Source organism: Amblyomma maculatum, chromosome 8 (genome assembly GCF_055883805.1).
Source record: "Amblyomma maculatum isolate TAMU_Amacu chromosome 8, ASM5588380v1, whole genome shotgun sequence".
Lineage (NCBI taxonomy): Eukaryota > Metazoa > Arthropoda > Arachnida > Ixodida > Ixodidae > Amblyomma > Amblyomma maculatum.
Genome location: NC_139351.1, coordinates 81657826 through 81685823, shown reverse-complemented (window position 1 = coordinate 81685823; position 27998 = coordinate 81657826). Strand labels below are relative to the sequence as shown.

The 27998-nt window shown below is 45.7% G+C and overlaps 1 protein-coding gene across 1 annotated transcript; it reads right to left on the bottom strand.

Annotated features, from left to right (window-relative positions):
- On the bottom strand, window positions 1-27998 carry LOC146181618 (uncharacterized). The gene is made up of 5 exons (XM_084575523.1): window positions 27900-27998; window positions 20429-20565; window positions 18542-18668; window positions 6919-7143; window positions 1-198 (listed from the first exon to the last, which is right to left on the bottom strand). Exons 1-5 carry the CDS (start codon window positions 27996-27998, stop codon window positions 1-3), a joined length of 786 nt encoding a protein of 261 aa, XP_084431649.1.

The window sequence follows — 27998 nt, the reverse complement described above, 5'->3', positions numbered from 1 at the left end:
TCACGTAAGGGTCCAACAGTCGTTCGGGTAGTGCTGATTCTCGGTCTGCTTGACGTAATCGACCAGCTTGCGGGCCAGGGTCATCCGAAGCCAGTTTCTCTCCTCTCCGCAGGGGTTGTTTTCCAAAACATCGTAGTCTCCGTCAAAAATAGCGATGCCGTATGCAACGCCGTTCAGGATCTGGCGCAGGTCGCAGTACTGCACGTGGCAAAGGCCAGATATTCTTTGTAATATATTTATAGTTCCGAAGTGGCAATGCTCGAGCTCATAAGAGTTGACTAGGGGCCACTTACGAGTCTGCCTCCAAACCCTCCCTTAGAGCTTCCTAGCCTGTTCGCGTGCCTCTATTAAATCGTTATCTATCACGCTTGCCCATCTTCTCCAGTGATAACAAAGGCATCGTGGTGTTCAGACAATCAAGACGGTCTAACAGTAATCCCATGGGTGTACGATCGTAGCCCTGTTCTGACCGTCCAAGAACCTGGTCGCTTTTAATGGGGCACTTTTCTCAACATTGTGGTTGCTGTCAGTGGTCCTTCGTCAGAAGCTTGCCGCACATTTCTTAATATCATCCCTCTCAACCCGCCTACTGGACACGGACCTCATGCAATCATTCACCGTTAAAAACATGAGGCAAATATAGCGGCAGAAAAAAAAAACAAAATAAAGACGCCGTGTGATCTCAAACACAAAATAAAAACCAACAAACCAAATTCGGGAAAGACAAAACAGAAAAAAATACAAATATAGAGAATAACGATTAAGCTCGAATCGCCACACTTCATCAGTTCAGCCTGTTCCATACCTATTAGAGGACCATCTCTGATTCGGGATCTAAGGATCGGGTGGGTTTGCTGTCTATCTCAAAAGTGCTGCCCACATTGGCAGCTCCTGGCATTAGCTTCAGATAGACACACGTAGGCGGAATTGGGTATTGGATGTCGTATTTCTAGGCCATTAAATATCGTATATTTGTCTTCCTCATTGCCAATATCCAGGCCCGCTCTATCCTCACCAAACCTGCAAAACGTAATAAAGCACTCGTGGTTTTTATTGCACTTGAAACAGTATTTAAATGCTTACTCAGAACACATAATTAAGTTTTAATAAGTTAGAGTACGTTTAAGCGACACAAAACCGGAGTAAATAGCGTATCGAATGTGGTAAACGCGGGGGGCTGAAAGAGGAATCTTTGGGCTCCTGACGATGCTTTTAAGCCGCTCACCTTCTTTCTGATGGTGTACTGACTGTCGTACAGCAAAGACAGGCCCTCTCGCTCGCTGAAGGTGAACATGACCTGCTGTCCCTCTTTGACTTGCTCCAGGCGCTTCTGGTACGCTCTGTCCCCCGAACAAAGCTGCACAGTTCAGATGAACGCTACATCTCTACTACACCACTTAGCGCTGCGAGGGCTCAGTTCAAGATTCCGACTCAGTTATGGCTGGCGAAGATCCTTATTCGAAGTGAAATTCCAGAAAATAACAGACCACATAGTTTGGTAGGGGCGAACGCGAATTAGTCGCCTTATCAACGAGACACAATCAAGCATCAAAACAAATGAGGTCTATAACACTTTGGTTTCAGTTTCCGGTCACGCATGCTCGTTACTACACTGTCGTAATTCATCGCGCATAGATATACAGCCTTGCTTCAACAAACCCATTTGAGCGTGCCCGCATGACCTGGGAGATTCAAGGGTCTCGATGAGTTAAAGTCCCATCTCTTGAGCACTACCCATATTAGCTACCGGATTGCCTCGTTCCCTTTGGGCAACACCTCTTGTTCGTAGGCTTCATCATCACTCAAGACGGCTTTACTTTAGCGACGTACAGTGTCGTCCACTCTTAGTGCGAACACGTGAGCAGGCGGACGCTCTTTTCAAGCGTTATTGCGTCCAATGCGGCCGCATGTGGTGCCTAACGTGCCAGTGCATGGCCGTATGATGTGCAGTGACGACTTGAAGACAGCGACCACTTCTTCGCGTGTTCGCACTAGGAGTTTACTGCCCTGTACGTAATAATAACTCACTAAAAAAGCCCGAGGGGCGGAAAGTAATATGAAGCTCATCACATCGAGTGTCGTTATAGCACTGCCTTCAACGTTTTTACACAACAAAACAGGTTGATAATCCATATGACATCCATATTTCTGGAGCAAATGTGCTGGCCGCAACATGGATTCATTAGTGGATGCTTAAACCTCTGTTTCAACACACAAACAAATAGCTAAACTTCGGAGTTAGGAAATTGTTTAAAGCCTACATGGCGTTCAAATTTATTCACTCAGCTGTAGCGTTTTCAAAAACAAATGCATCTAACATAATTACAAACAAATGGAAGTTGTCAAGTTTCCTTTTTTCAATGAATGATTCACCGCTTTCTATAGCTAGAAGCATAAAACATGAGGTGGAGCGCATTTCGCAAGTACTCTCAGATCGTGAGCGGTAGTTTCATATCATTGCTTAAAAACAGTTGTATCCTAACGGTATTCAGCTATTACATAGTCAGAAATGTGAGGCTAATAAAAGTGGTTCAACGTACACACGGAACAACCCAACGTGGTATGAAAGGAAAATTATGGGTGGCTTGTTAATACACGCTAAAAGAGCAGAGTGAGTCAAATAAAAGACACGATTTAATTATCCTTTTCAAAGGAAAGAAGGAATGGGCGTGAGCAAGGCATGTAATTCAAAAGACGAGATAAATCGCAGTAAAATAATGCTGAGAACAAACAGAGGTTGCCCAGTATCGTTGGTGAGCCGCCTTTCAATCCCATTAACAGAACGTTCATCCAAGATGACATTTTTCAGCGCTAAGAAATGTACCAAACAACTTGCGGGACAGTCAGACATCAAAGCGGTAATTATTTTAAAGCAGTTGTAATTGTAACATTGAAGATCTCTTGGAGACGTTTACTGTGGTGGATGCTCTTGATTTCAGCACACCCTTCCCACATCGGACTTAATTATACTGAAAAGTGAAGTGGGCGGAGATTTTTTGAAGCTTGCATTGGGAGGGTGGACAACCACCTAGGTAGGATGTTGGGTTGTGTGGCGAGGGAGCTGGTGGGTGGGCTTTTAAAAGGCAGCTAATTGTTCCACTGCGGCATTGAAAATGGATAGGGAGTAGCACTGGGTGGTGGCTGCCCCCCCCCCCCCCCCCCCCGCCTGGCTGCTCCCCTACATGGTCCTATGTTGCTTGAGACTGGGTACCCTCCAAGGAGAAAATTAAAGCTCATCACCTGAGCTAAAGGCTTAACGTCAACAAGAGCCAGATTATTAAGAAAGTGGTGTTCCCTGCTTCCCTGCCCTGCTTCCAGAGTAAACATCACACAGATACTTCGCCATCACAGACCAATATTCGCATGAAAATTGTTCGATTCTTCAACGCCGATACCAGTGGCTATATGGACCGCTGCTCACTTCAATGCTGGTAAGCGGCCCATATTTTCCCATCGATAAATGCCTGATTTGTTGGTGGGAAAAACGGTCAATGCGGCAAAAACGTTCCAGCAACTCAGTTTTAGGGGGAGGTTTTCATCATTGCCCCTTTGAAGTCGATGGACTCGACTCCAAGGCCAGCAGATGGTGGAAAGACTACACACCACAGCGCCTGTTACGTCTAGGCATTCTTATTTTTGTTCACTGCGCGCAATGGTTTTTCAAATTCTTGCGTCAATTACCGCAAATGTCGGTCATATTAACGCAGTGGAGAGGCGCAGTAAGTCAAGCGACCGAGTAAGGTATCGAAGTTTGAGGGGATAATGTGGTTGTCGACAGCATAGGACCGGACTTAACGCTTACGAGTGAGGTCTCTGTACAGATTATGGTGACGGTTGTCATGATGATTGCGATTATACAAAGAATGTCGGGCTTGCTATAGGTCGCTGCCGCTAGTCACATTGACAAAGGCAAACTATTCAATGGCTGCCCTACAAATGGCATAAGCTCACGCGGCAAACAACGACAATTGGAAACGCTGCTGTCATGTCTTGAGTCAGCAGAAACATGCAGCACAAAAGTGATGAAAGTGCTTCCCCACAACTGGAGGCTACGTCTCGAGGTCAATTGTTTAAAACGTTCCTGCGAATCAAAACGTCCCAAGTGCTTGTTTGGAGGAAGAAACATTCAACTTAAAAGGCCAGCTCAGGTTATCAACACATTAACACATCTAACTTGTCCTTTTGAATGCACTATCTGTAAATGTGTCACTAGCTAAAAGGCCATAATAACCGGGTGAAGCCTCGGAACGCAGACTTGAGCATGCCGCACAAGCATCAACTGTGTGTGCGTGTGTAAGGGGGAGGGGGGGGGGGGAGGGGACCAGGAGTTCCGCTTCGGTCACTTTTTGAAGCTGTTGGCGTTCAGTTTTCCCTTAAATTGCCCTGAAATGTTACTTGCGGTAATAACGTCTTGCAAGAAATCCATAGAGGTGGTCCTTGTGAGTATTCGAGCCAAATTTGAAACCTTTGCGTGGAGCCTAAAATTTACAAAAAAAAAAAAAACATTACAAGGGTTTAACACTACTGAACCAAATATTGAGCGAACGCATTAACTGCAGGTGACCGAGTGTCGTTCTCTTTACCTCTTCCTCAGCCCACATATAAAGCCCCGCTTTAACCAAGACATATTAAGGTGCCTCAGTGGCCTATAGGGGGTAACGTGAATGCCAGGGTCCTGGCAGGCTGATTCTGACATAACCGTCCCATGTGAAACGGGAGACCCAAGTTGGCAGCTCCTTCCAGCCCACGTGGGGTGTGACGTCACAGCATCCCGTGGGTAAGACGTGGCTACCGGCCGCGCTGCGCTGAAGGCTCGGAACCTAGAGTAGTATTGCTTTCGCAATAATAATCAGAAGTGCTCATCACGACCGCTAGCAACCCATTTGGGCGACACATCCCCGCGCACACCGCAAACCTCCGTTGTAACGTCAAATGGGCTTCATGGGCAAGCCGCTCATTGGACGCTTCCAAGTTAAGCGGTTGAGACGAGCGCCGTTGCGAACTGTTTATTGCTTTTTCTTGCGCGGTGTGAGCTGATTTGCTGAAAGAGAGGAGCTGCATCGGTTTCGATCGCCCATATCTTCAGTGCCAATTTTTGCGTTGCGGTGACGACTGACGGGATACGTATTGCTCTTGCACATTTTCAAGTTTTCGTAACTAGGTTTTCATGTGCCATTTAAGGTCTAACCTAAATACGCTACAACTGACCCCTGCGCAAAAGCCGTTATGGCTTGGTGAAGCCGCCGATAAACAAGTGCGGCTGAGCGGGTGGGCATGATAGAGACGACGGCTTCGCAATAGCTACAACCATGGAGGAAGGAAACAACTTAGGAGAGGCCCTTGCCATTCCCAATGCATTGGAGAAAGTGTGGCGGAAGTGACATCTCAAAATTTAGGGTTAGCAAAGTCGGGCCATTAGCAACGGCGACGCGTTGCTATGAAAACTCGGGCCACTAGCAACAGCGTTGCTAAGGGCCCTAGGTACGTGAGCGTTGCGGAGAAAGGGTAAAGGAGGAGGAGAGACGTTGCAGCGTCCGGTCGCGGCGCGGCCGCGCCGGCTTCAAAAAAGTGACGTCAGGGCTTCTAAGTTCTTTCCTTCCTCCATAGCTACAATCAACGGGATACAAGTAGGCCCCGTCAGCTGCAGTTGGAGGGAGGAGCGCCGCGTCAGCCACAGTTGATGGAGAGAGAAGTTTTTTCACGCAATCTGCAGCAGACTCGTCGAACTGTGGCTGACACTTCGTCATGCGCTAAGTGATGTGAAGTTATCGTTGAACTGTGAAGGAGAATTTCTTTTGCGCATTCCGGAGCTGAGGCTAATGCTAGGCTAAACAATGGCAAATGTGTTTACGCATCTGTAGGTCTCGTTTAGCTTACTAATATAATGCTGGAGCCAGTTTTTCTTTCCTGATGCTGTCAACGCTTGATTTTTTTTTCAATTACTTGAACAAATAAGTTTACAAGTGGCGTTTTTGCTCTGTTTAACAAGAACACTTGACTTTGGATTTGACGTTTTGAAGAGTTTATATTTCTGCTTTTTTGGTAAATGCAAGAACCGTGTAGTACTATGTAGGGTTCTACACACACCGAATATTTCACAATGCTGCGTACATAGACATTTGGTATTTGTTCTTCTTTGTTCGCTGTCGTTTGGCGACTTCAGCAAGTCTTCTTTCTTGCACATCGTACTCTCGACGTACCTCCCTTGAAAAAATCGAAGAACAATGAAATAACGTAACCCCGTCGTCTTTATACAACCACCGCCCACAAAATGGTGATTAGTCATCTGAATTAAAAAAATATTTGTTTTACCTCTGGTTAACCCTAGTTGAATTGCGATAGCAACGGCGGAAGCTTCTTTTGCCTGCTACAATATTCCCCTATCACGCCCTATCAGTGTAAGGTGCTACATTATTGGGGACACTTAAGCTCATCCTTTAAGAGTATGACGCGAGAGTGTAAGCTACCAGCCCACATAGAAATGAGAAGAGTTCAATGCTGCTGAACCGAATGTGCAGCGAAAGCATTAGCTGCGCGTGACCTTGCGTTCTTCGTCTTTTTCGTCTTCTTCTTCGTCGTGCTGTTCTTCTTCGTCGTGCTGTTCTTCTTCGTCGTGCTGTTCTTCTTCGTCTTCTTTTCCTTCGTCGTTTTCGTCTTCGTCTTCTTCTTCGTCGTCTCCTTCTTCATCTTCTTCGTCGTTCTTTCCCGCAGTCTTCTTCGTCTTCGTCTTCTTCGCGGCTGTTCGAGGTCAAACGTGGCCCTTTCCGGGACACCGCGACGGGCCGAAACCTGGCGTAGTATTGAAAGTTGAACGCAGGCGAAAACTTTTCATCCGTACCTGTGCTTGGATAAGATTGGTTCTACCTTCCGGAGCGCATCAGCATCGCCAGATTAACTCTACGCGCCAGGAACGCTCACATGAAAGGGCGTGGTGAACGGCTCCTTGGCACCGAGGTTCGTGCAGCGTTGGCCCGGCTTGTAACCCGGGTACGGATAGATGTAGGAGGGCGGCCACCACTGAACGTAGGCGTGGGAGCTGGTGTCACGCGGGTGATACCAGCGAGCCTGCATGGTGAACGACACGGTGACAGCTGGCCGGCCGAAAGAATGGCGCTTCTCGTGCAGAAACTTGACCACGTCGACCTGCGGTAGGATGGTTGCGAAAAAGTGGTTTCGAGCATCGCAAATAATCACTAACGGGCCCGTTGTTGTTTCAATGTACCATCACTAGAGCCCCATTCACAGATTTCGCCTATGTCTGCGTGAAGCCACCATGGTTGAAGCCCGCGACCGCTTCATCCCGAGTAAGGAACATCCATACCACTTTGGGTAAAGCGGGGCTTTGTAATATATATGAGATGGACTTTCTCTTTTACACACTCTAGCCGATAAAAACAGTACGCTAATCAGTATTTGCGACATGAGGCCTAAACGGAAGATCAAACCGGTGCGCTACGGATATAATTTTCATTTCGCCTGACTATGCTGAATCAGCGTGTTTTAAGACATTACACTCTAAGAAAATAGGAGCCAACAGCCACCGCAACGAGGCGAAGCGTAGGGAATCGTTCCTTTTTTTGCTGCGCTAAGCATTAGGAAATACAAATGCGTTCATTATGGCTCTGAAATATGATCGGAGTACACTTAATCACTGTCATGTTCAGCAATGTGTGCTATAATCACCTCGTCGTAAGTTACCGTGCTCAAAAACACTTGCCATGCACTTAAATGCGAGCAATGCATGACTGCATATATATACAACGCCTTACCACACCTTCTGTTGGTTAGATTCTTCCATCCGCCCTCGGCAGCCACCTTCCAGTGTCTCCCTCCTCTTTTTTCTCCCTATTTCTCTCCACTTTGGTACCTGTCAGCCGCTACAGGTCGCACAACCATACGCCCTGTTTTCGCCACAGTGGGTCCTCTATGCTGTTACTGCTACCTGTAGGCAGTGAAATCTGGACTTGCCGCGTCTGTATGTAGCATACAATGATCTAATCAACTGAGAAAATGCAACTGGGGCCGAGTCTTCAGCTTTCAGGGGTATTTGCGTTAAGAGTTGCTTATGATTCAGAATGTTCACCAGTGCCAGCCTTCTACATAGGGACGGACATATAAGGATCATACCCTAACTGACACTTGTTACGTGATCGAGCTGTTAGTGCGGAAACGGTGCGACAACCCTTTTATTCTCCCTGTTGCATCAAGCCTTCTAGAACGAAGGCCTTGGTGAGCCCTTGATCAGACGAGAGAAGGGAAATGATCGCGGAGGAACGAAGTTTATAACTTAAAACTGCCAGAAACACAGGTGCTGCTGTACAGTTCCCATTCACGTTTTAGTCTCATTCCGGACATGCTCGAACGAAGGTGACGGCATAGAGCTAGAAGGAGTTCCATATAGCCATGATTGTGGAAGATGCTCATCACTTGTGGTTTTTCCCGGCACCGAAGCCAACGAGAATTCGGCACTTGGCTGTAGCGGATGACCGGCCATTCTTTATGCATTCATTTAATACGTCCCTTTTACTGCCTATCGGTTTATGCTCTGGACAACGTTATAAACATCTCGAAGGAGTGCGGATATGTCTTGTAATATAGTTGGGTTTGGCTAATATTTGAGTTTCTTAGATTGTCTTGTGTTGCTTTTCGGGAATTGTGCATCTTAACTAACTGGTTAGTGTCATTCAACAAAATGGTTACGTTAACAATGCCCGCGTTAAATAAAGGTTATTTTTTACTACCACTCGACTAGTGAGCCTCGTATCTGTCTATGAGGGGCCCCGGGCCGGCAACCTGCACAGCTCCTCCATACGAAATGCCTGCGCACTGGCCTCAATGTCCGGCTCCGGAGCGTGATAGACGGAAACCCCACGTCATCTCTCTATGTCCTGGCCTATCCACCGCATCTCAACTCATTGGGACCGCTAGACACACACGCCTGACCAGGCGAGTGCCACCTCAACCGGAATTGCATTCCAATTTATGAGTTCTGGGTCCCGCCGTAGGCGGGATCTCAAACTGCTAGTGCGCAGTGCTTGCCTCACCTCCGGCTTTATCCAAGGAGTAGCTCCCTTCCACTCTCTATATTATCTCGTCTTCTCCCCTACAATTCCTTTTCGGACCAAGAGCCGTCTTTGTGAATTAGTATCGAATGACTCCTTGAAGCCTAAATGAATACAGAAAGGACGGCGCGTGCTACGATTGTCGAGTCGCCGAATTGTGCCAATTGAGATGCATGAATGCGAAGAATAGACTTTAAAAAGTTGGCGTCCCGGAACAGTTTTGTGCTCTCAACTGGCTTGCCTTTGCTCTGGATAGCACGAGTCACCTCACTTTATATTTGCTGCACTGAGAGGCGGTCTTCTTCTCACTTGTATATATTGTAGTGGACCGGCAGCTCAACGTGCTTTTTTCTGTGGTAGCGGTGCAGGGTTTGTTGTGCGGGAAGTTTCTGTGCGCAGACTTTTAAGACTGATACGCACTATGGAAGGAATCGCGGATTACACGATCGGGACATGCATCATGCGACTAGGTGTCATCGTTCTGTGCGCATGCGCCTCAGACTCGGAAGGTGCTGTAGGAATAGTACTACCTCCTTCTTTCTGATATTGAAGCTAAGTTTTTATACGCACAGTGCATTGAGGACATGGCAGTATCCAGTCGAAAAAAAAAACAACTACAGAACTGGGTCAAAATTACGACAAAATATCCTGTAATTCTGTCATAAAGGTCAGATTTTTGTGTAGTTTTATAATGACTTTTTGTGGTTCTGTAGGTTTTCTGCTGTGGCTTTTTTTGTTGCCTGGAGTTCTTTAGTGATATTCTGTTGTAACTGCAGAAAAGTTTGATGTGACTACAAAAAGTCCTGTTGTTACTTCAGGTTTCCTGTCAAAAAGCGCACAGCAACATTGTCGTAACAATAGAAATTTTTTATAGTATTTGTCAACTGGGTATAAGATGAAATACGCACAAAATTGTGCAGCCTAATGATAATATTTTCGAAAATAATTAACACAAAGAACACGGTAGTTGTAAATCGATTAATTAACATTTTTTTAAGGCGACAGCAGTGGCAGTGCTTTGAAGGTGAAGACTATCCAACCTTGAAATATGTGCGAAGCTGGGGACAATAATAAAATGCCAGATATTATTAAACACCGGCTATACTGAGACACCAACAAGAATGAAACACCAACTATAAAGGAAGTGCGGCTATAGCAGCTTGTAGTGATGGCTATAGCTGGTGATAGGATGGCAGTGGCTTAGAGAAGTCGAGAGTAACGGTTGTGGTCGAAGCGATTCGGAACCTGCGGTAGGCTGCTGAACGACGAAATAATTAAAGCGAGAGAGGAAAGCTATGGCATTTCCTCCACATCATTCATATTGATCACCCCTGATTTTAAGGCAAGAACACAAGTAGGGCTTAAAAAAGGGCTTAAAAATTCCACGACACTTTGACGACTAAATTGATGAAAGGCGAAAGCCTGAGTGCTGCATTCTGCTACGCGACTGTTGCATATGTAGCGATGAATGCTGCTACGAGTAAAGCGAGGACTACTCTCATATTCTGCGAGTGCATTTATTCAGTGAATTCTGCTTGGCAGCGAAGAGATCGCGCTCCTTCTATCTTCGTGTTCAAAAGCGTTGGAAATCATGGCTGTACGATTTTCACGACGAAGTCGGAAGTAGTCGCCTCATTTATATGCCAGCAGTCCACAAACAAGTAGCATTGTGCCTGTAAAGCGTTTTCTTTCGCAGGAATAGCCTTTATGCTAAAAAGCCTGCTTCACAAAACGCAGGAAAGAATTAACTGAATGTTTCTGAGTGTACACCTGCCTGCTTTTCTTCGTAGCAGTGCATTTTTCTTTGCTTTAAAACTAATTCACATTAGATTTTTTTTATGCTGCTTGTTGCAAGATTTCACAAAAATGACACAATATTGTTGCGGAAATAAAGCAATGATCTCCTAAGTTCTACGTTTAATGTTGTGTGGTTGATTTTACCGGATGCGTGGCATTAATAAGTAATTAGCTAACGCATTACGCAACTGTTACGAATTTGTAATCAATATAATTAGTAATAAGTAGGTATTATTTATACTTAATTACTTCATTATTTATCATTATTATTATTTGGTCATTGATTGGCATACGGCCATATAAGGCACGCATTTGCGCATACTGTAGTGGTGCTCTGTGATTGGTCGAGATCTCCATGACTACACCCCGTCTCGTCCAATCAGAGCCGCTGCAAAGGTGTGACACTTTTGCTGACGACAACGATCAGGCAATAAAGGCTTTCGCCCAAAATTTCTAGAAGAAAAACTATTTGTGGGTTAGTGGAACATGAATTAAGGATTTTTCGACAAAAAATTCTGACGAGTTCAGAACCCCTACAGGAGAAGTCGGCTACATGTGTCGCCTTTGATACGAGATCTGGTCCTCTAGACTTGAGCTGAGCAGCGCTTCCTCCCACTTCTCCACTGTGCAATTTTTTATAAGCTCGAGCTTGTTTTTTTTTCTTGCTCTATGGCACTTTATGATATAGACCAGACTTTGGTTTTGTCCTCGCCTACAGGCGGCTGCCGCGGTCCCGGATGGATTAATGAGATATATGAATGCCTCCTTCGCAAGAAGGTAGCGGTAGTTTCCACGATGCTCGGCTCTTGTTTCCCCTTACTTCTTAAATGTTTTTATTAATCCGTCAAGTACTTCCTCATTTCAATGACATTTTTTATTTCTAAGCTTCTTACCTTATTTCACCTTACTGCTTTTCAGTCACCATGCAATTTTCCCATCGCTTTTTGCTTACTTGTACCCTAGATTCATTCATCCGACCAGTGATATCTATAAATCTTAGAAATTCAGGGAGAATGAGTGAGCCTGCACCGGTAGCCAGATGGATATCATCACGTTCGCGTATAAAATGTTCAATTGTTTGTAAGGGTGTACCACACACTGCGCACGTGTCATCTTTTTGGTTAAACTTTCTTTTGTAGTGGCGTGTTCTAAGGCACCCTTATCTATAGCTGCATAAAGTATTGCACTGACTGTTCAGTTATGAAAGAAATATCCCTTCTTCATCTGCCTTTTCCAATGTCTATACAGTTATACATTTTGATTTTTTTCCATTGAAATATACAATATTTACACTTCGTGTTTTTTAGCGGTCGTTTGCCACTCTTTATATTATATCTCCATACGTGCGTCCTGCATGTATGCTATTTAGTTTCCTAGTTCTTTTCTTCTATTGTGAGCTAACGCTTTTTATTTATGCGTATTTTTATATTTTAGCAGCCTATCTGTTGACGTCAATTTTGCTCAGGCGTTCCCCATATAACATTTAACTCTGAGCTTCCCGTGCTTCGAAAGATTCCCAGATAATAACCCTGTGCCACAAAGTTTGGTGCTCTGCTGTGTGCACCTAATGCTTATCGTCCAACACGCTCCTAAAAAATGTGGTCGGTTGGAATCTCTTTTGCAAACTAGCTTGCAACTTGACTAGGAGATGGATCCTACTCGAAATAGTACGACACGGTTCTGAACTCCGCGTAGGGAGTCACTTGAGTGTTAACGAGTCAATTTTTGCACTACAACCGCAGTTCTGGCTCAGGCTTTTCTGCCTAACGATGTCCTTACGCTAGCATATAACATGTTCTTCTCACGATGCTTACAATCATGCGCAACAGTCGCTAACTGTGCATGACAAGCCTTTTGGGCTTGTCCTATCCCAATCGTATGCTCCATCACGCGAGCTCGCGCAGCAATAACTGAAGAAGAGGAAAAGGAATTCGGAGCTCAGTGCCGTTAGCTACGTGCTGGCAAGAAGCGCTGACTTCTTACGAATCAGGTTGTTTTAATATGCATTTGAAAAGTTCTGAGTGAAGCAAGTCCTCACCTCTTCTACCACGAAGGAATGCTTGGCTAGTGGATAGAATTCTCTGCTTTGTGTGGGTCGTGAAGGAAGAGTTGGGGTAATTCCGTACATACATGAAGTCTCGCATAACGTCAAAAAGGTAGCCATTAAGTGTGGTGTTAAGGCTGCCTTTTCAGCGCCTACAATATTTTCGTCACCTTGTTTCGGTATATTTAAAAATAACCGCATAACAAAGAAATGTAACGTCAAGAACCAGAGCCCGTTCACAAATGCACAACCAATGTTGTTATACTCGCTCGCACTGTCCTGTGTAAAGGCCTACATGGGACAAAATGGCCATTGCAGTAACCAGCGCTTAAGGCTGCACCGACCTTCACTCTAACCAGGAAACACAGCAAATCTGCCAAGCATTGCAGCACTCTAAAGACTGCACCCCCTTTTCCAGAATATCAGAATCATGGGTCGTGGGAAAAAGCATATGGAACGAGAAATCATAGAAGCTTTTAAAAGCAAGAAGTTAGGGCACTGAATGCGTCAGTGACAGCTCTGCCAGTTTCACGCCGAAACGGTACAAGTTCATGAATGGGACATAGTTTGTCATATGTTATCATCTCCGACACAGTCAATATTTTTGTTCTTGTTCTGGTGGCGTTCGCGGTTACTCTCGCGCACGTGCGCGTAGTTCTGTTCTGGGCTATTCGCATAGTAAAATTATAGTTGCGTTTCCAGCGTCATCTTTGTACTTCTCCTTGTGAATGTGCCCTATCCGCCGGTGTTTTTAAGTTTTCTCTTCTAGTGAATACTAATGAATATGAGTTAGTCGTAGTACCTTTTGCGAAGGTATATATATATATATATATATATATGAAGGAACGAAGCCAACAGTCGGCGAGGCCAAGGAAAGCGTTGGGGATGGTACTTTATGTATTTTTTAATGTTTACTTGGATAATCACAGAGATTAGTAATGTCATCTGTTTAGGGGAAAGATAATTAAACACAAAGTAGAAGAAAAAACAACGTGCCGATGGTGGGAACCGAACCCACGACCTCCGAATAACGCGTCCGGTGCTCTTCCAACTGAGCTACATCGGCCGCTGTCCCCCCTGCTACTTGCTTGGGTATTTATGTTGTCTGTATACGAACCTTGAGAGTGTTCACCAGCGCCACCCTCAGCCAAGGCGGCGGACGTGGAACGTCCTTTGTTACCGCCAGCGTCACGTAGAACGTGATCAAGAGCGAGGGCGAAAGCTGTGCTAGAACCCTCTTACTCTACCTATGGCTTCAAGACTGCCAGAACCGAGAACCCTGTAAGCTACAAGCAGATCAATTAAGGGGAAATGAGGGTGCTCGTTATAATACATGAAGGAAAGAAGCCAACAGTCGGCGAGGCCAAGGAAAGCGTTGGGGATGGTACCATCCCCAACGCTTTCCTTGGCCTCGCTTTCCTATATATATATATATATATATATATATATATATATATATATATATATATATATATCCACATATACTACGGCAAGCAGATAGCCAAATGAGAAGCTTCCGTATATTTAAAGAAGAGGGAAAGATTGTTAGGGGAACTGCTGTCAGCAGCTTAGGTGTATGACGAGGATGGAGGAATGTACAAACGAAAAGTGACGGCCACTCGAGAAGGACCCGGAGGGTGGCTTCGTTGAAGGAGGAGGTAATGAGGAGTGCCAAATAAAGTGCAACCACAATGTTGTGGTAGGAGAACAAGAGATAAGTGGTTAGTGTACAAGTAGTAACTAATGGTGAGAACGAAGGAATGACACAACTTGATAGTGAGGATGAAATTTAGAGGACAGGGATGCGGCTCGAGATAGAGGACAGCAGTGGCGGAAGAGGGTACTCCGAAAGCAGACGTTGGAAAATGGAAAGAAAGAGCGCGCTGGGGACAGGTGAGAAAGGACGTGCTCGGTTTGCATCGTCTGATGCGTAATGCACAGCGGTGAAAGATACTTGTACGGGCACAGGAGAGAAAGGGTATACGCCACCCACGTGCCACTAGAGACGAGCTCGACGAAGCATGCTGATTTCTGTCACAACTGAGGCGGCCACGCACAACTCACGCATAGACCTCGCCTTCCAGAACCAGGCTTTCGTCTAGCACCTAAAGATACCTTCCTGTTCTGAAATCGCAGGACTTCTTTCTAAACATTAGTGCTGGCATATGAGTGCCAGCTGAATGATAATTATAGGTGGGAAGCAAAAGAGCAGTTTTTAAGTGCATATATATGTAGATCCATGTCTATCTCAAAATCATTTACCTCATCATAAGGCAAAATTGAAATACTTAGACAGACGTGCTCAAATTTTGCATTACAGAGAATCGTGTTCTTCTGTAAATTGTTTTTGTCAAAATCTTTACATTGATAGCGTTCTTTAGACAGCGCCGCCACCTTACCATCAGCACCATCTCGTCTATCGGCAGCAGCAGATGTTTGCAGGATTGAGCAGTGAAACTACGCAGATAATAGTGTGCTTGCTAACATTTGTTGTAATATCATACGTGTAGTGTAAAGTCTCAAAGGCGCACATGTGTCGCGAGGGGCGCCGATGTAAGGCTTGAATATTAATTTGTGAATTTAAACTTGATGGTGGGAGGGAGAGGGTTGACCTGCTCTAACGTTTCACATCACACGGTCATTTTAGCTCTGATCCATCAAAATGTGGCCACCCCTACCATGATTTAATCCCGTGGCCGTGGGCTTGACAGCATAATCCCAAAGCCTTTCTGGCGGCCTTTGCCTTGCGTGTTTTCACCCAGCTCACTAGGCGAAGTAAGCGTAGCACACGTCGATTGGTTATCATCTCGATGCTTTATACGAAAAAACTCTTGGAACGCTGTCGGCAAATACAGATTGTAATTAGACATACAGCAATTTTCGTGCTGTTAGTAATTGGAAATGACTTCGAGACAGGACAGCCATTTGCTGAGTCCGAGCTCTTGGATTTCTGGAGGTCGCTCTCGCTAATGCAACTTTCTTGTGCCTAGAGTTTTCCTTAACAACTTATTCCACAGCCAGCGATGGAACGCAACGAGTCGATCGACGCCGGTGATAAGAATGACGAGACGAAAGAGACCAGAGTTTCACCCGACGCTCCCTCTCCTGAGAAGCTGAGCGAAGGTGAGTGTACCGTCAAGCGACAAATGCCATGTCCTAATGGGTCCTCTGCAACGGGCATCCCTTAGCACCGTACGTTATAAACGTGGGTGACATGCGGCTGCCTAGCTCTTCTACTTTATATCACATAGACTTTCAGTCTTAGCTCGATTACGCTACCATTATTCATCAGTATAGAAGACTAAGTCAGAAACCTGGGGCTGCTTGCGTACTGTGAAGGTGGCAGCATGAATGATTTGTCGAGAGTGTTGTTGTTTTGTAGCGAAAGCTACACTACTGTAGGTTTTTAAGCCGTCGGTGGGGAACCGTGGCAACAGTGGCAGGAGCTGCCAACTTTGGTCTCTCGTTTCACATGGGACGGTATGTCAGAAACAGCCTGCCAGGACCCTGGTATTAACGTTGTTCATATAGGCCGTAAGGCACGTTTATACGGCTTTATATGTGGGCTGGTAGCCTACGCTATTATGTCATACCCTTAATGGCGGAGCTTAAGTGTTCCTTATATATAGATGCAATAAACGCCTTTACCACATCACTTTAAACGCCGATGAACTTTGATGCGTTTAACGGAACGCTGGTTGTGCTTGATGCAACGCTCAGTCGCCCGCAGCCAAAGCATTCGTTCCCCACTCGGTTCAGCATCGTTGAGCGCGTGTAATTTTTCTTGTTTTATTAAGTTTAATACTCTGTCTTTCTATTGCTTCTAATTTACTGTTTTGTTTGCTTTCCAACGATTTTTTTACCGAAGTTCATTGACCATGCGACGTACAGAGGTCGTCAAAAGTTTCCAGGCCGCCGGTTTTGCTTCTGGCCGGCCTATTCTAGCGTTTCAGATCCTATTAATACTATTATTTATCTAAGAGATTAGAGCAATGCTTCTTCTACACTCCACAGATCTCCACAGAGATACACTCAGAAGCGGACCATGCGGCCTGGGAACTTTTGACTGCCCCTGTACATGTAAACCCCGCCTGTTCCCAAGACATTAAAGCGTGCATTCGGTGGATTAGTTGGTAGGTATGGCGTATCGATTGAAGCCTAACGTGCATGCCTTAAAATCACGCCTGAGCGGCAAATTAATTAAAGAGAAATTGATAAATTTGAAAAAATAAATCAATTTAGACATGCGCCGGCCATTAAATCGCCATGCATTAATCACTTTCATACCATACTGACGTCACATAAGCAAAGAAGCACTTTCAAATTTGACGCTGGTTCTTGATTGGTCCCCGTAGTGGTGTCGTCACAGTCCTGCTTGACCAATCTAAGAGTTTTGTACCCCTGATGCTAGACAGCAACGCCGACGGGTTTCGCTGTTCGTTAGTCATATAAGGAGTTAGCCTGAATATTAATGGAGGCTTTAGCATCAAAATGAACGGAAGCATTTCCCGATGCTTTCTTGGTTTCGGTAACCGATCCACAATCGCCGCCTCGCCCGCTTATGCAGATTTTGTTGCGGAAGCAACGCTGCGCTAGTCGGTGAGCAATTTCGCGGACCCCCCGATGAGCCAAGCTGCGCATGCGCGAGGAGCGAGTGGCGTCACACGGAGCACAACTGAAAAGCCGCGTCGGAGCCGCCATCGACTCCTCCGCTGCGCGGTTGAGAGGTGCCGCCGCCGCCGCGCCGGCTGCGCATGCGCCAAGAGGGAGTGACGTCACACGGTGCACATCTGGCGCGCCGGGGCCACCACCGGCTTCTCCGCGGCGCACTGACTAAGAGGTGCCACCGCCTTCGCCGCAGATGTTGCTTCCGCAATTCCACTCGGGAAGGCCATTGGTCAAACCACAGCCATTTTTTTTTCTATTAGCCTCTTGTCACGTGACAGATCTCGCGGTCGGACCGATGCAGGCTTCGCAGGCTTCCCTCGGTGTCCACGCAGAGGCACACGCCGTCACTTTCGCCTAATGAAAATCATGCTGCTTTCGCACTAAAATATCTATTGCACTGTATCTCTTGTGCAAAACGCGTGGACTTATCCCAGTTGTGACGTCATAGCAACTCCTCGGTTTCATGACTGAAGCGGAAACTAGACTAGAATGAACTCAAATCTGTACTTTTTACCACGAATATTTGAATTGTGGCCAGGCGATGATTCATTTTTGCTACTCAGTTACAAGTCTAGAATGCAACATTAAATACTCCGCAAGTGATGCTTTCCCGCCACTGGAGACAGTTCTCAACGCTGACCCCCTCCGAAGGGAGGGTCCCCATCCTTTGCACATGTCTTTATAGACTCGTCAATTTCTTTATTTCCGTTATTCTGGAGAATGAATACAATCACCAGGACAATTTTTCTTGTCACCTACTGGCATGACATTGGAGAAACTCTTTTGTAACTTAGTTACCGGGAAGTTCCTCTCTGTAAATGCCATTGGTTGCAGTGCTTCATTTGAAGAATTTAGCCGCTTAATTCTCGACTTGTAGCAGGCTATAGGGCCTTAAGCAGCACTGGAAAAATCACGCTCGCAACCAAAATTAGCTGTTGACCAGAGCAGTAGTTCTGCGTGGTCTACTCACCAAGGCCAGCTGGTACGACGAAGCCGGACTCTTGTACACAGTGGGGCCGGTGATACGGCAGTCTACACGACCGTCATCCCGTTCAGCTAGATGTGTCCGAGCAATGAGAGCATCGACGGGGAACTTGCTGCAAATCCGTGCGTTCAGCAAATTAGTGCGGTATTGAAAAAATCACTGGGAACCACACAATGAATATCGTACGTTTACAGACTAAATTTATTGTATCGCTTTCTGGCTATGCTTGCTGTACCTGCACAGCTGAATATGCTTTTTTATTTTAACAAGGACCGGTTTTGAAAATGAAGCCCATATAATTACACCCCTCCGTTCTAATCCGTAAAGAACAATACCGGAAACGACTCGGTGATAACCTTTTAGAGGTTAATGGTCGGGTAACGTGGCCCTTGTAGTCCGCAACGGAAAAGAGCAGAAATCCCGTTATCACATTTTTTTTCGAGACTGCATTCGGTGGTAGCAATGCCTGAATTGCGTCATAGGCATTTTCAATCTCATAAAGGTTTCATGGTAAATGAAACTAGACTTTTGTTCGTAGGAACCGGTAATTTGTAGAAACACGACCGGTTCCAGACAATGACTTTATGGTGATCAGCACTCAGCTCAATCTTTCCTTCATATAGTGTACAGCCAGTTTCATATCGTTTGTTTGTTTGTTTTTATAGTATTTATTGCCCCAGGGCGCCAGGAGGATGTGTGCTAAAGGACAAATAAATAATTAAAGTAATAAAACTGGGTTTCCTGATTTTAACAAGTCCCGTGCATCTATCAGCAGCATGCAGTCACGGGTCGCTCAGTTAAAAATGTCGCTTATTTGGTGCCCTCTGAGCCGTATCCGCCTTGTAGACAATATTGTCTTCAAACACAAAACTGCATATATTTCATCTCAATGGTTATGGTTGCGAGAATGCTAGGGCGTAGTAATTATTCTTTTATTTATCCTCTGCATTTCCTCTTTACGATCACCTTTATACTTAACACAGATAGAAGATTGTCTTCAATGACACGTTTGCTACGAATCAAGTGAGGACAGCCGTATGAAATGCGCTCAGTTGGGCTCCTTATTCACTGTTTAACGAATCAAGCCTTTCGTTGGTCACCTAAACTGCACTTAACCTCAAATTTGTTGTTTTTACTCAGACTTACCGTGCAAGTCTTACAAAAGACAAGACATTTTCAAAGGAAATAGATCATCGTATTGAACTGGCACTCGCACGTGGTACAAAAATTACGTACGCGATACAATCTGAGGCCACTGACATCTCACAGCGCACGGACGCCTAGCTTTTCGCTTCATTGCAAAAGCGGCCGCCGAGGCCGGCATTCGATCTCGCATCCTTGCCATTGTGAAAAAAACATTTCAGTCACAATAACCTCATACAAATTTCTCATACTAAGCTCATAGAAATTTCATGCAATCTCATATATTTTTCATACACTAAATGATATTTTTCTGAGATGATATGAGATTTGAACTAGTTTCGTATGAGTTTAATATGAGAAATCTGTATGAGCTTATTGTGACTCATATGGTTGTTTTTTTTTTGTTTTTTTTTTTACTATGGTGCGCACAGCAGTCGAGAGCCTTAACCACTGCTGCACAATGGCGGAACTTCTGATGATTCTGACGATCTACTTTTTAGATAGACTCTGAGAAATTTGATGAATGATAATAAGGTGCTTAAACTGATTAATTCCAAAGACAAAATAAAAAGAGTATCAAATTGTCAAAGTTAAAAGTTAGGACGAAGCCTCCTACGAAACATGGTGACAGCTTCGAGAACTAAAATCGTCTGTCCTAAATTTCTCCTTTCCGCTGCTCTCAAAACAAGATACTGGTTGATTTGGACGACTGCTGCGAACTTTGCTTACGTGAAGAGGGCCTCCAACGCAGCGTACGCTGGCCCATCTCGGGGAATCGTGAATGTCACCCCCAAAATGAGGTACGCTGTAGGCTTGGGCATGGTTTGCATATTTTCAATGTTCCACAGCTGATGACTTCTCAGTGCCTGCGTTTAGTTTGATGAAATTGCTTAATTAGTTCGAGCATCGTCTATCCCGCTAACCTGAGGCTACGATGGGCTAATTCGAGCAGCGAAAGCTCGGTGTTGTCGTTTAGCGATGAGGAGTATTTGGCAATAAGGTCGTGTGGTGAAAAAATAGAACGGTAAAAAGGGAGCGAAAGAGAATATTGTAGCGATAAAAGCTGCTGAAAGGTTGCGTCAGCCTATTTTATTACATTACATTCTGTGCTTCTAAATTATATTATCTGCGCGCGCTGCAAGGACGAAGAAAAGGAAAACAACAGAAAGCATCTATACGCCGTGAACCTTAGAGCTAGAACCCGGTGATAGCTGTTCTGAAGGACTGCACGTATATAAGACCCTCCACTGTGTCTGTATGTTCCTTTACCATAGCCGAGTGCGCTACGCATTTGCAAAGTATTTGACGTCCGCCACCTTGGTTTGACCGAAAATTAAAATAAAGGAGGAGATTGAAATTATTTGTGTGAACATAACAGTGGAGATTCGGCAGTCATTTGCGGAATTCAGAGTAAAACAAAAACGTTGTTACTAGTTAGGTACGGGCCTTTAAAAAACAAACACACTGTCAGCTTAGCCCATTTCAGCAAATGCGAAATAATCCCGCTAGCTCTTAGCCCGCTTATGAGGCTCGTGTTTCCATATGTCTGGGCGCTGTCTCAAATCCGGCGCTTTCTCTGCACGGACGTCTGGTTAACTATACGAAATTTCTTGCCGGTCCGTTGCCGCCTGTAGCGACGTCTTTCGCGGCGCGCTGCGCTGATTTCCCACTGCTCTCAGACGCGCAGCATCGAGATCAATATATGCCACGCCAACAGCAGCGAGGGTGCGGTGCAACTGAATCAAGATGATTACTGCAGACAAAGAAACCTCGGCGAAGTCTTATCTCAAGATTTAGCAACACCGTACTAAACCAAGCTCCGTCCCTGAAGCGCAATGTTTCCCCATGCTGCATAATGTGGCATTTCGGCCAAAATTTTATTGCCACCCACTGCGCTTGTTGCTGCGAATCTATTATGGCACTTTTCTTGTAATTCTCTTAACCTTACAGTTATCTTGGTGTAAAAACAATGCGTACTCTCGTTCTCGCTCTCGCTCTCCTTGTGATCATATATATATATATATAAGTCCGTAGCACGTTTTGACGCTACACGAGGCCAGTAATACATTTTCTGGATCCTTGAACGTGTTCTGGCGGCTCCCAAGTGTTCAGAGGTTTGTTCACCGTGGTAAGCTTGTAAGATTTGCTCGCGTAGGCTCATAGGTACAACAGTCAGGTACAATATATGGCGAGCAGAAACAAATTTTCTTCGTCGCCCACACGATGATCGTAGAATACGCTTGAGGGCTCTCGGGGCAGCTGTGCATACACCGTTTAGATAGGCCATTATGAGACATAGTTCGGGCCATTTGGCGAGGCACTCTGCACTGATGGCATTTAATATTATGGTGTCATCAGCAATATCATCAGTGGGAGATCTACAGGGGTACGCGAGAGGTAATCGGCATCAGAGTGCTGTCGACCCGACTTGTACGGGACAGCTATGTCGAATTTCTGTAGTCCGAACGTCCATCTCACAAAGCGGGCTGACGGGGCCTTGAAGGTCGCGAGCCAATACAGTGCATGGCGGTCGGTAACTACATTTAAAATTTTCTCAGATGATACAGCCCGAATTTCGATGTCGCCCACACAGTGCCTAGGCATTATTTCTCTGAGGCAGAATAGCTCGATTCAACTTTATACAAAGATTGGCGTAAGCGATTACACGTTCCTAGGTGTCCTGGTTTTGAACTAGGATGGCGCACAAGCCTACGTTGATTGCATCTGTGTCAATCTCCGTGTCGGCGTTTTTGTTGACGTGCTACACAAGGGGAGGTGCTTTTAGGTGGCGTTGAAGCTCTTCGAATTCTTGAGACTGTGGTGTGTCCCAACTAAAAGGCGTGTCTCTTCGTCAGACGTATCAAGGGCTCGGCGAGTCGAACAAAATCTTTGACGAAGTGCCCTACAGCAGGCACATAAGCCAAGAAATCATCAAACAGCTTTCTGGTCTTGGGACGGGGAGACATTGCCAGTAGTTGTCGTTTCTTCGGGGCCCGGGAGGATACAAGCGAGGTTTACGACGAGCCGTAAGAACTTGAGTTCGGTGTAAGCAAGACGAGATGATGTTACGGCTTGCAAAATTGTTTCAATGTGTCGAAGGTCCTCCTAGAAGATTGGGGTGAAGCCCACAGCGTCTTCAGAGTAAACAAACATCTTTGTTGAAAAGGCTATGTACCGAAGCCATTAGATGTCGCCGCGCAGAGCCCATCTGTAGTAATAAACGCTGTTTTCTCTCCGTCCCTCTCTTCTACCTATCTTTGCCAGTACCCGGACTTGAGGTCCATCGAAGAAAAATATTTCGCTGAGCAGAGCGATCGAGATCATTGTAGATTCGTGGAAGAGAGTATATGTCTTCTTTAGTAAGTCTGATAAGCCTGCGGTAACCTTCGCAAAACCTTACTGTATCATCTTTTTATTTACGAGAACGACTGGCACAGCCCACAGACTCCGCGAGAGCTGGATAACTTCGTCGGGGAGTATTGTATTCAATTGGCAAGTTATAGCAGCCCGTTCAGTCGGAGACAGTGGATAAGGTGACGGTTTAAGAAGAGCATGGTGTCATCCGTAATAATTCAGTGCTTGGCGAGATGTACTCTGGTAACAAAATTAGAGAAGGTAAGCCGATAGCGCTGGAGATCTATCACTTTTTGATGCTGCAGTTAAAAAAAGCGCTGAGTAATGTCAAACTGTAAATCGGTGGCAGGCCTCTCGTACCACACAATTCGAATGTGCCTGATAACACAAATATGAACCACTACAATACAAATGCCTATATGCTGGTGCTCACCGCCAGTATTTGTCTCTTATGCCTTCCTGGAGACAAACTCCTATTGCCTTCTGAAAAGCAGGATCTCTTCGCTCTCCATGACACACTCAAAGTTTCACAGTATCCTCAGCGCGGTAGACGTCGTCATATTGGAATGAAGCGGAATGGTGACAAGTTCATCGACGATGTGCAGTAGCGTCTGGCGATTTGAAGCACCGTGCATGGCGTTCTCCTTCGATAAGGTGACTGACTTAGGCCAATAAGTGCTTCATTTTCTGTTAAAAACATCCATGTCAAGTATTGCGTTATGGGAACACTAGGCCAAGTATGACAAAGGTTGCTAGGTACAGTGATGAACAAAAGTGGCATACAGCATGCAACCGGGGGCGCAGCTCGAAAAAACTGCATATAAATGCAATTTAGCGACAGCACGGCCATGATTCTCTCGATCACAGAAAGCTGTTCCTAGAGGGATGAGAAATGCAGTTTTTTCATGCTTCGCCAACTACTGCGTGTTGTATACGAATTTTGCTGACGACTGTACGTTTCTTCGCGCGCTGTTATCCGAAACGTGCCTATACTAGTCGCTGTGGGGAAGTGACCTCCGGCATGTACAAAGTAGTGGGCCTATCCAGGGGGTAATCACCATCTTCAGACTTGCGGCGAATTACCCACTGGAAATAGAATAATCGGCAACTAAATCCCCGAGGGCTATGACGTAAGCTCCGTCCACTGAAATGTCCAGGTCGGCTGTTACAGCTGTGGTGATTCAGGAACGTCGGGGGTCCGGCCACGGCTGCGGTGTGGTACTTAATGGTTCCGTGTAATGGGAAATAGGAGTGTCAATGCAGCCAATCAGGGAGGGGCGCGTCGTGTCGTTGTGAATTGGTGTGATCATTCGGTTGGAGTGGTTGTGGACCTTGAATATTTTGCCGATTTCAACTTTCGCTCCAAATGCTGCCACCTCTAGTTTTTTGACGGAGGCTAAAAAAACGGATCTGTGTCGGGTCGCCCTTTGGACGTGTGTAAGAGGAGTATTGGACGGGTGAAGGTGACTGGAAATAGTCGTAGGGTATTCCAGACGCTTCAGCCAAACACGCATCAGTGGAAGGGGCCATTGACTACGCTGAGGCTTTCGCGCGTCGGCACTAAATCCCAGTAGACTAATTCGTCGGTAAAAGCAGTTTCGGTACAAGTGACCAGCTTCGCCACATTGGTATCACTGTGGCGTGGATGCTCCTGAAGTCGTTTTGCGTGGACACCCCTGAGGAGGTGTAAAGTAGTGTAGTGTAAAAGGCCTCCTGACGCTGACTTGGAGATGGACAGGCCCGACGAGCGACTATGGCGTATATTATGGCATGTAGCGGTATTCCTTGGAGATGTTCCAGGGGAGGAAACGCCTGGCGGACCTTTTTCTGAATTGCCTATAGAAGAGGGATATTTGTGGCTATTGTGCCGTCGAAAAGAGTTTTTGAAGCTCCTCGCGTAGTACGACCCGCGTGGTATCGCGGACCACTCTAGGGCTACCAGCGTCGACAATGACGGTAGCCATCGGTATGGAAGTCCAGTCATTAGATCGCATCTCGAGCGTCTTCTCGATGATAGTGGCCTCGGACATAACTTCTGCAGTGGTAATGGGGAGACAGCGCTCTACGCCAACGAAGATCTGCTCTTTAATTCGTCTCATGAGATAACGAAGTTTTGTTTTCCTTGGATATCTATGGATCAGCCCGAAGCAATACCTTCGCCATGTCCTCGAAGTAGGCGACAACACTGGTTTGAGAGCTTACTGGTACCTGTAGTAGCATCTCGACGCGTTCTTTTCGACGAAAAGCTTGCAGGAACTGGTATTCGAAGGAATTCCACGTTTTTATGGCGTTGTTATGATGTCGTGATTTTCAAACCAGGAGCGAGCTGCACAGTCCAGAGAATAATACATGCGGCAGCATCTGAGCGTCGGCTCAGCAATCTTACTGAAGTTAAGCGCTAAATTTTTCTATCCAGTCTTCTAGAAGTTCGCCTTGAAGCCTTCGAAGGACGGTATCTTTCTCAACTGCTACAAAACGAAGGGTGGCGCATGAGTAGAAGTCCGTATGAGCATGAGTGGTTACGTGGTCCTAGACAGTGGTGCTGGAGCAGGCTGTGGTGTCCTCACAGTATAAAGAAATTACAGAGCCGCGAACTCCGCCTCTAGACCTCGAAGCCGTCGGCTACACTGATAGGTAGGCGTAATCTCGATGGTAGGAGATTCCGGAGTGCTGGAGTCTCGGCTGATTGGAGCCATTCGCAGCGTATAAGTTGAGGTTACCAGTACGTTCAACGGATGAACTGCAAATAATGATTGACGACCTAGACAGGAAAAGTAGAAAGGTAGGCTTGAAAATCAATATGCAGAAGACTAAGGTAATGTTCAACAGCCTCAGGAAGGAACAGCAGTTTACATTAGGTAGCGAAGTACTGGAAGTAGTAGGCGAATATGTCTACTTAGGACGGGTAGTAACCACAGATCCGGACCATGAAAAGGAAATAACAAGAAGAACAAGATTGGGATGGAGCGCATTTGGCAAGCACTCGCAGGTTATGGCTAGCAGCTTACCGGTATCGCTCAAGAGGAAAGTATACAACAGTTGCATCTTGCCTGTACTCACCTATGGGGCTGAAACGTGGAGGCTAACCAAGAGAGTTCTACTTAAGTTGAGGACAACCCAGAGGGCTATGGAACGAAAAATGGTAGGGGTAACATTAAGAGACAGGAAGCGTGCACAGTGGGTCAGAGAAATAACTCAAGTTACCGATATTCTAGTAGAAATTAAGAAGAAGAAATGGACATGGGCAGGACATGTAGTGCGAAGAGAGGATAACCGATGGTCGCTGAGGGTAACAAACTGGATTCCAAGGGAAGGAAAGCGTAGCAGGGGGCGGCAGAAAGTTAGGTGGGCGGATGAGATTAAGAAGTTCGCAGGGGTCAAGTGGATGCAGCTAGCACAGAACCGGGTTAACTGGAGAAATATGGGAGGGGCCTTCGCCCTGCAGTGGGTATAATCAGGCTGATGATGATGATGATGTGCTAGGAGGCTTGAATGTCAACGTCAGCTGCCGAGGAGGCACTCGCTCCCGAAGTAAACTTCGTTGTCTAAAGAAATCAAGCGCTAGCCTGTGTTAAAATGATGTCAAACACTAACGAATCTCCATTGCTAATGGATATTTGTTTAGCTCTGCGCAGGTCTTTTATGTCTACACAGCTGCGCTCGAGCTTATCTGCAGAAATCAGCAGCTGCTCCAAACTGTCAATTCATTCCCTCTGTGGAGCACCGCTCTAACGCTCTATAGACAAATGTACCCTTCTGTGCCCACTGCCGCATATACCGAAGTTCGGCAATTTGTGCAGCAATGCTTGCGGTGTACGCTCTCAAGTCTCATAATCGCCAAATTAAACTTAATGGAGCGACTGAAATAGGAAAACTAAAAACAGAATATTCGTTTCTGAGGAATACAGAGGAATCAATTTACACTTCGGCCAGCTGTGCTATTACAACAGAAACCTAAATGATGTGCGCCACTGGTCAACCTCCCTAAGATAAGGTCTGGTTTGTTTAGCTACAGCCGCAGCCATCTTTTTCGCAGTTCGTTCAAAGCTAACAGTGTGTGGAACAACTTCGCTCTGCTGGTACGCTTAGGTCTAAAATATTACGAGGGACTTTAGCGACTAAAGTTGTGAAAGGCGAAAGCCCGAGTGCGAGTACGCAACTGGCACTAATTAGTAATTAATTATTTATTATAGCTAATTATCTGGATACTAAATAAGTACGTAAATAAATAATTATTATTCAACTAATATCTATTAATTAGTTATTAATAAAACATTTATTAGTCATCAATTGGTAATTAACTCATTCATTAGTAATTGATCATTGATTGACTATGGCCATATAAGGCACGCATTCACAAATACTGTGGTGGTGCTCAGTGATTGATCGAGACCTCTATGACGCCATCCCATCTCGGCCAATCGGAATGCCGCAAAAGCGGGACCCATTTTATTCGCAACAGCGTGAGCTATTAAAGGCTTTCGCCGTAAAAATTGCGTTCATGAGAGGCCTGGCTCCGCGGGCGCGAACGTTTAGCTGCAAGAAGTCTTAGAATGTACAGTCTTTCTCAAAGGTTTGGAGCCCGAAGGCCTTGCTTCTGAGCACTCTCCATTTGTCTCGCAATACATTAATAGTGTTCCAAACATCCTGGCGGTAAGATTTATTTCCTACCATCTCTAAGGGAAAGGATTCCTATGAATGCGAAAGGAGCACCACTATGTGGCTTAGAAGCATTCCCTGGGCACCTTTTGGAAAAATAGTTCTCAAAGGGAGGCTTTCAGTCCTGCCGTGGAGAAGAATATTAGCGAAATCGGGCACATCACATTTTTCGCGAAAAATGACTCACCCCCAACAGGCTGTACAGATCTCCCACGTTGGCGGTCCTGGGATCTACGTCCAGAATCCCGTAGTGACGGATCTTTTTTTCCTTCCATAGGCTGAGCAT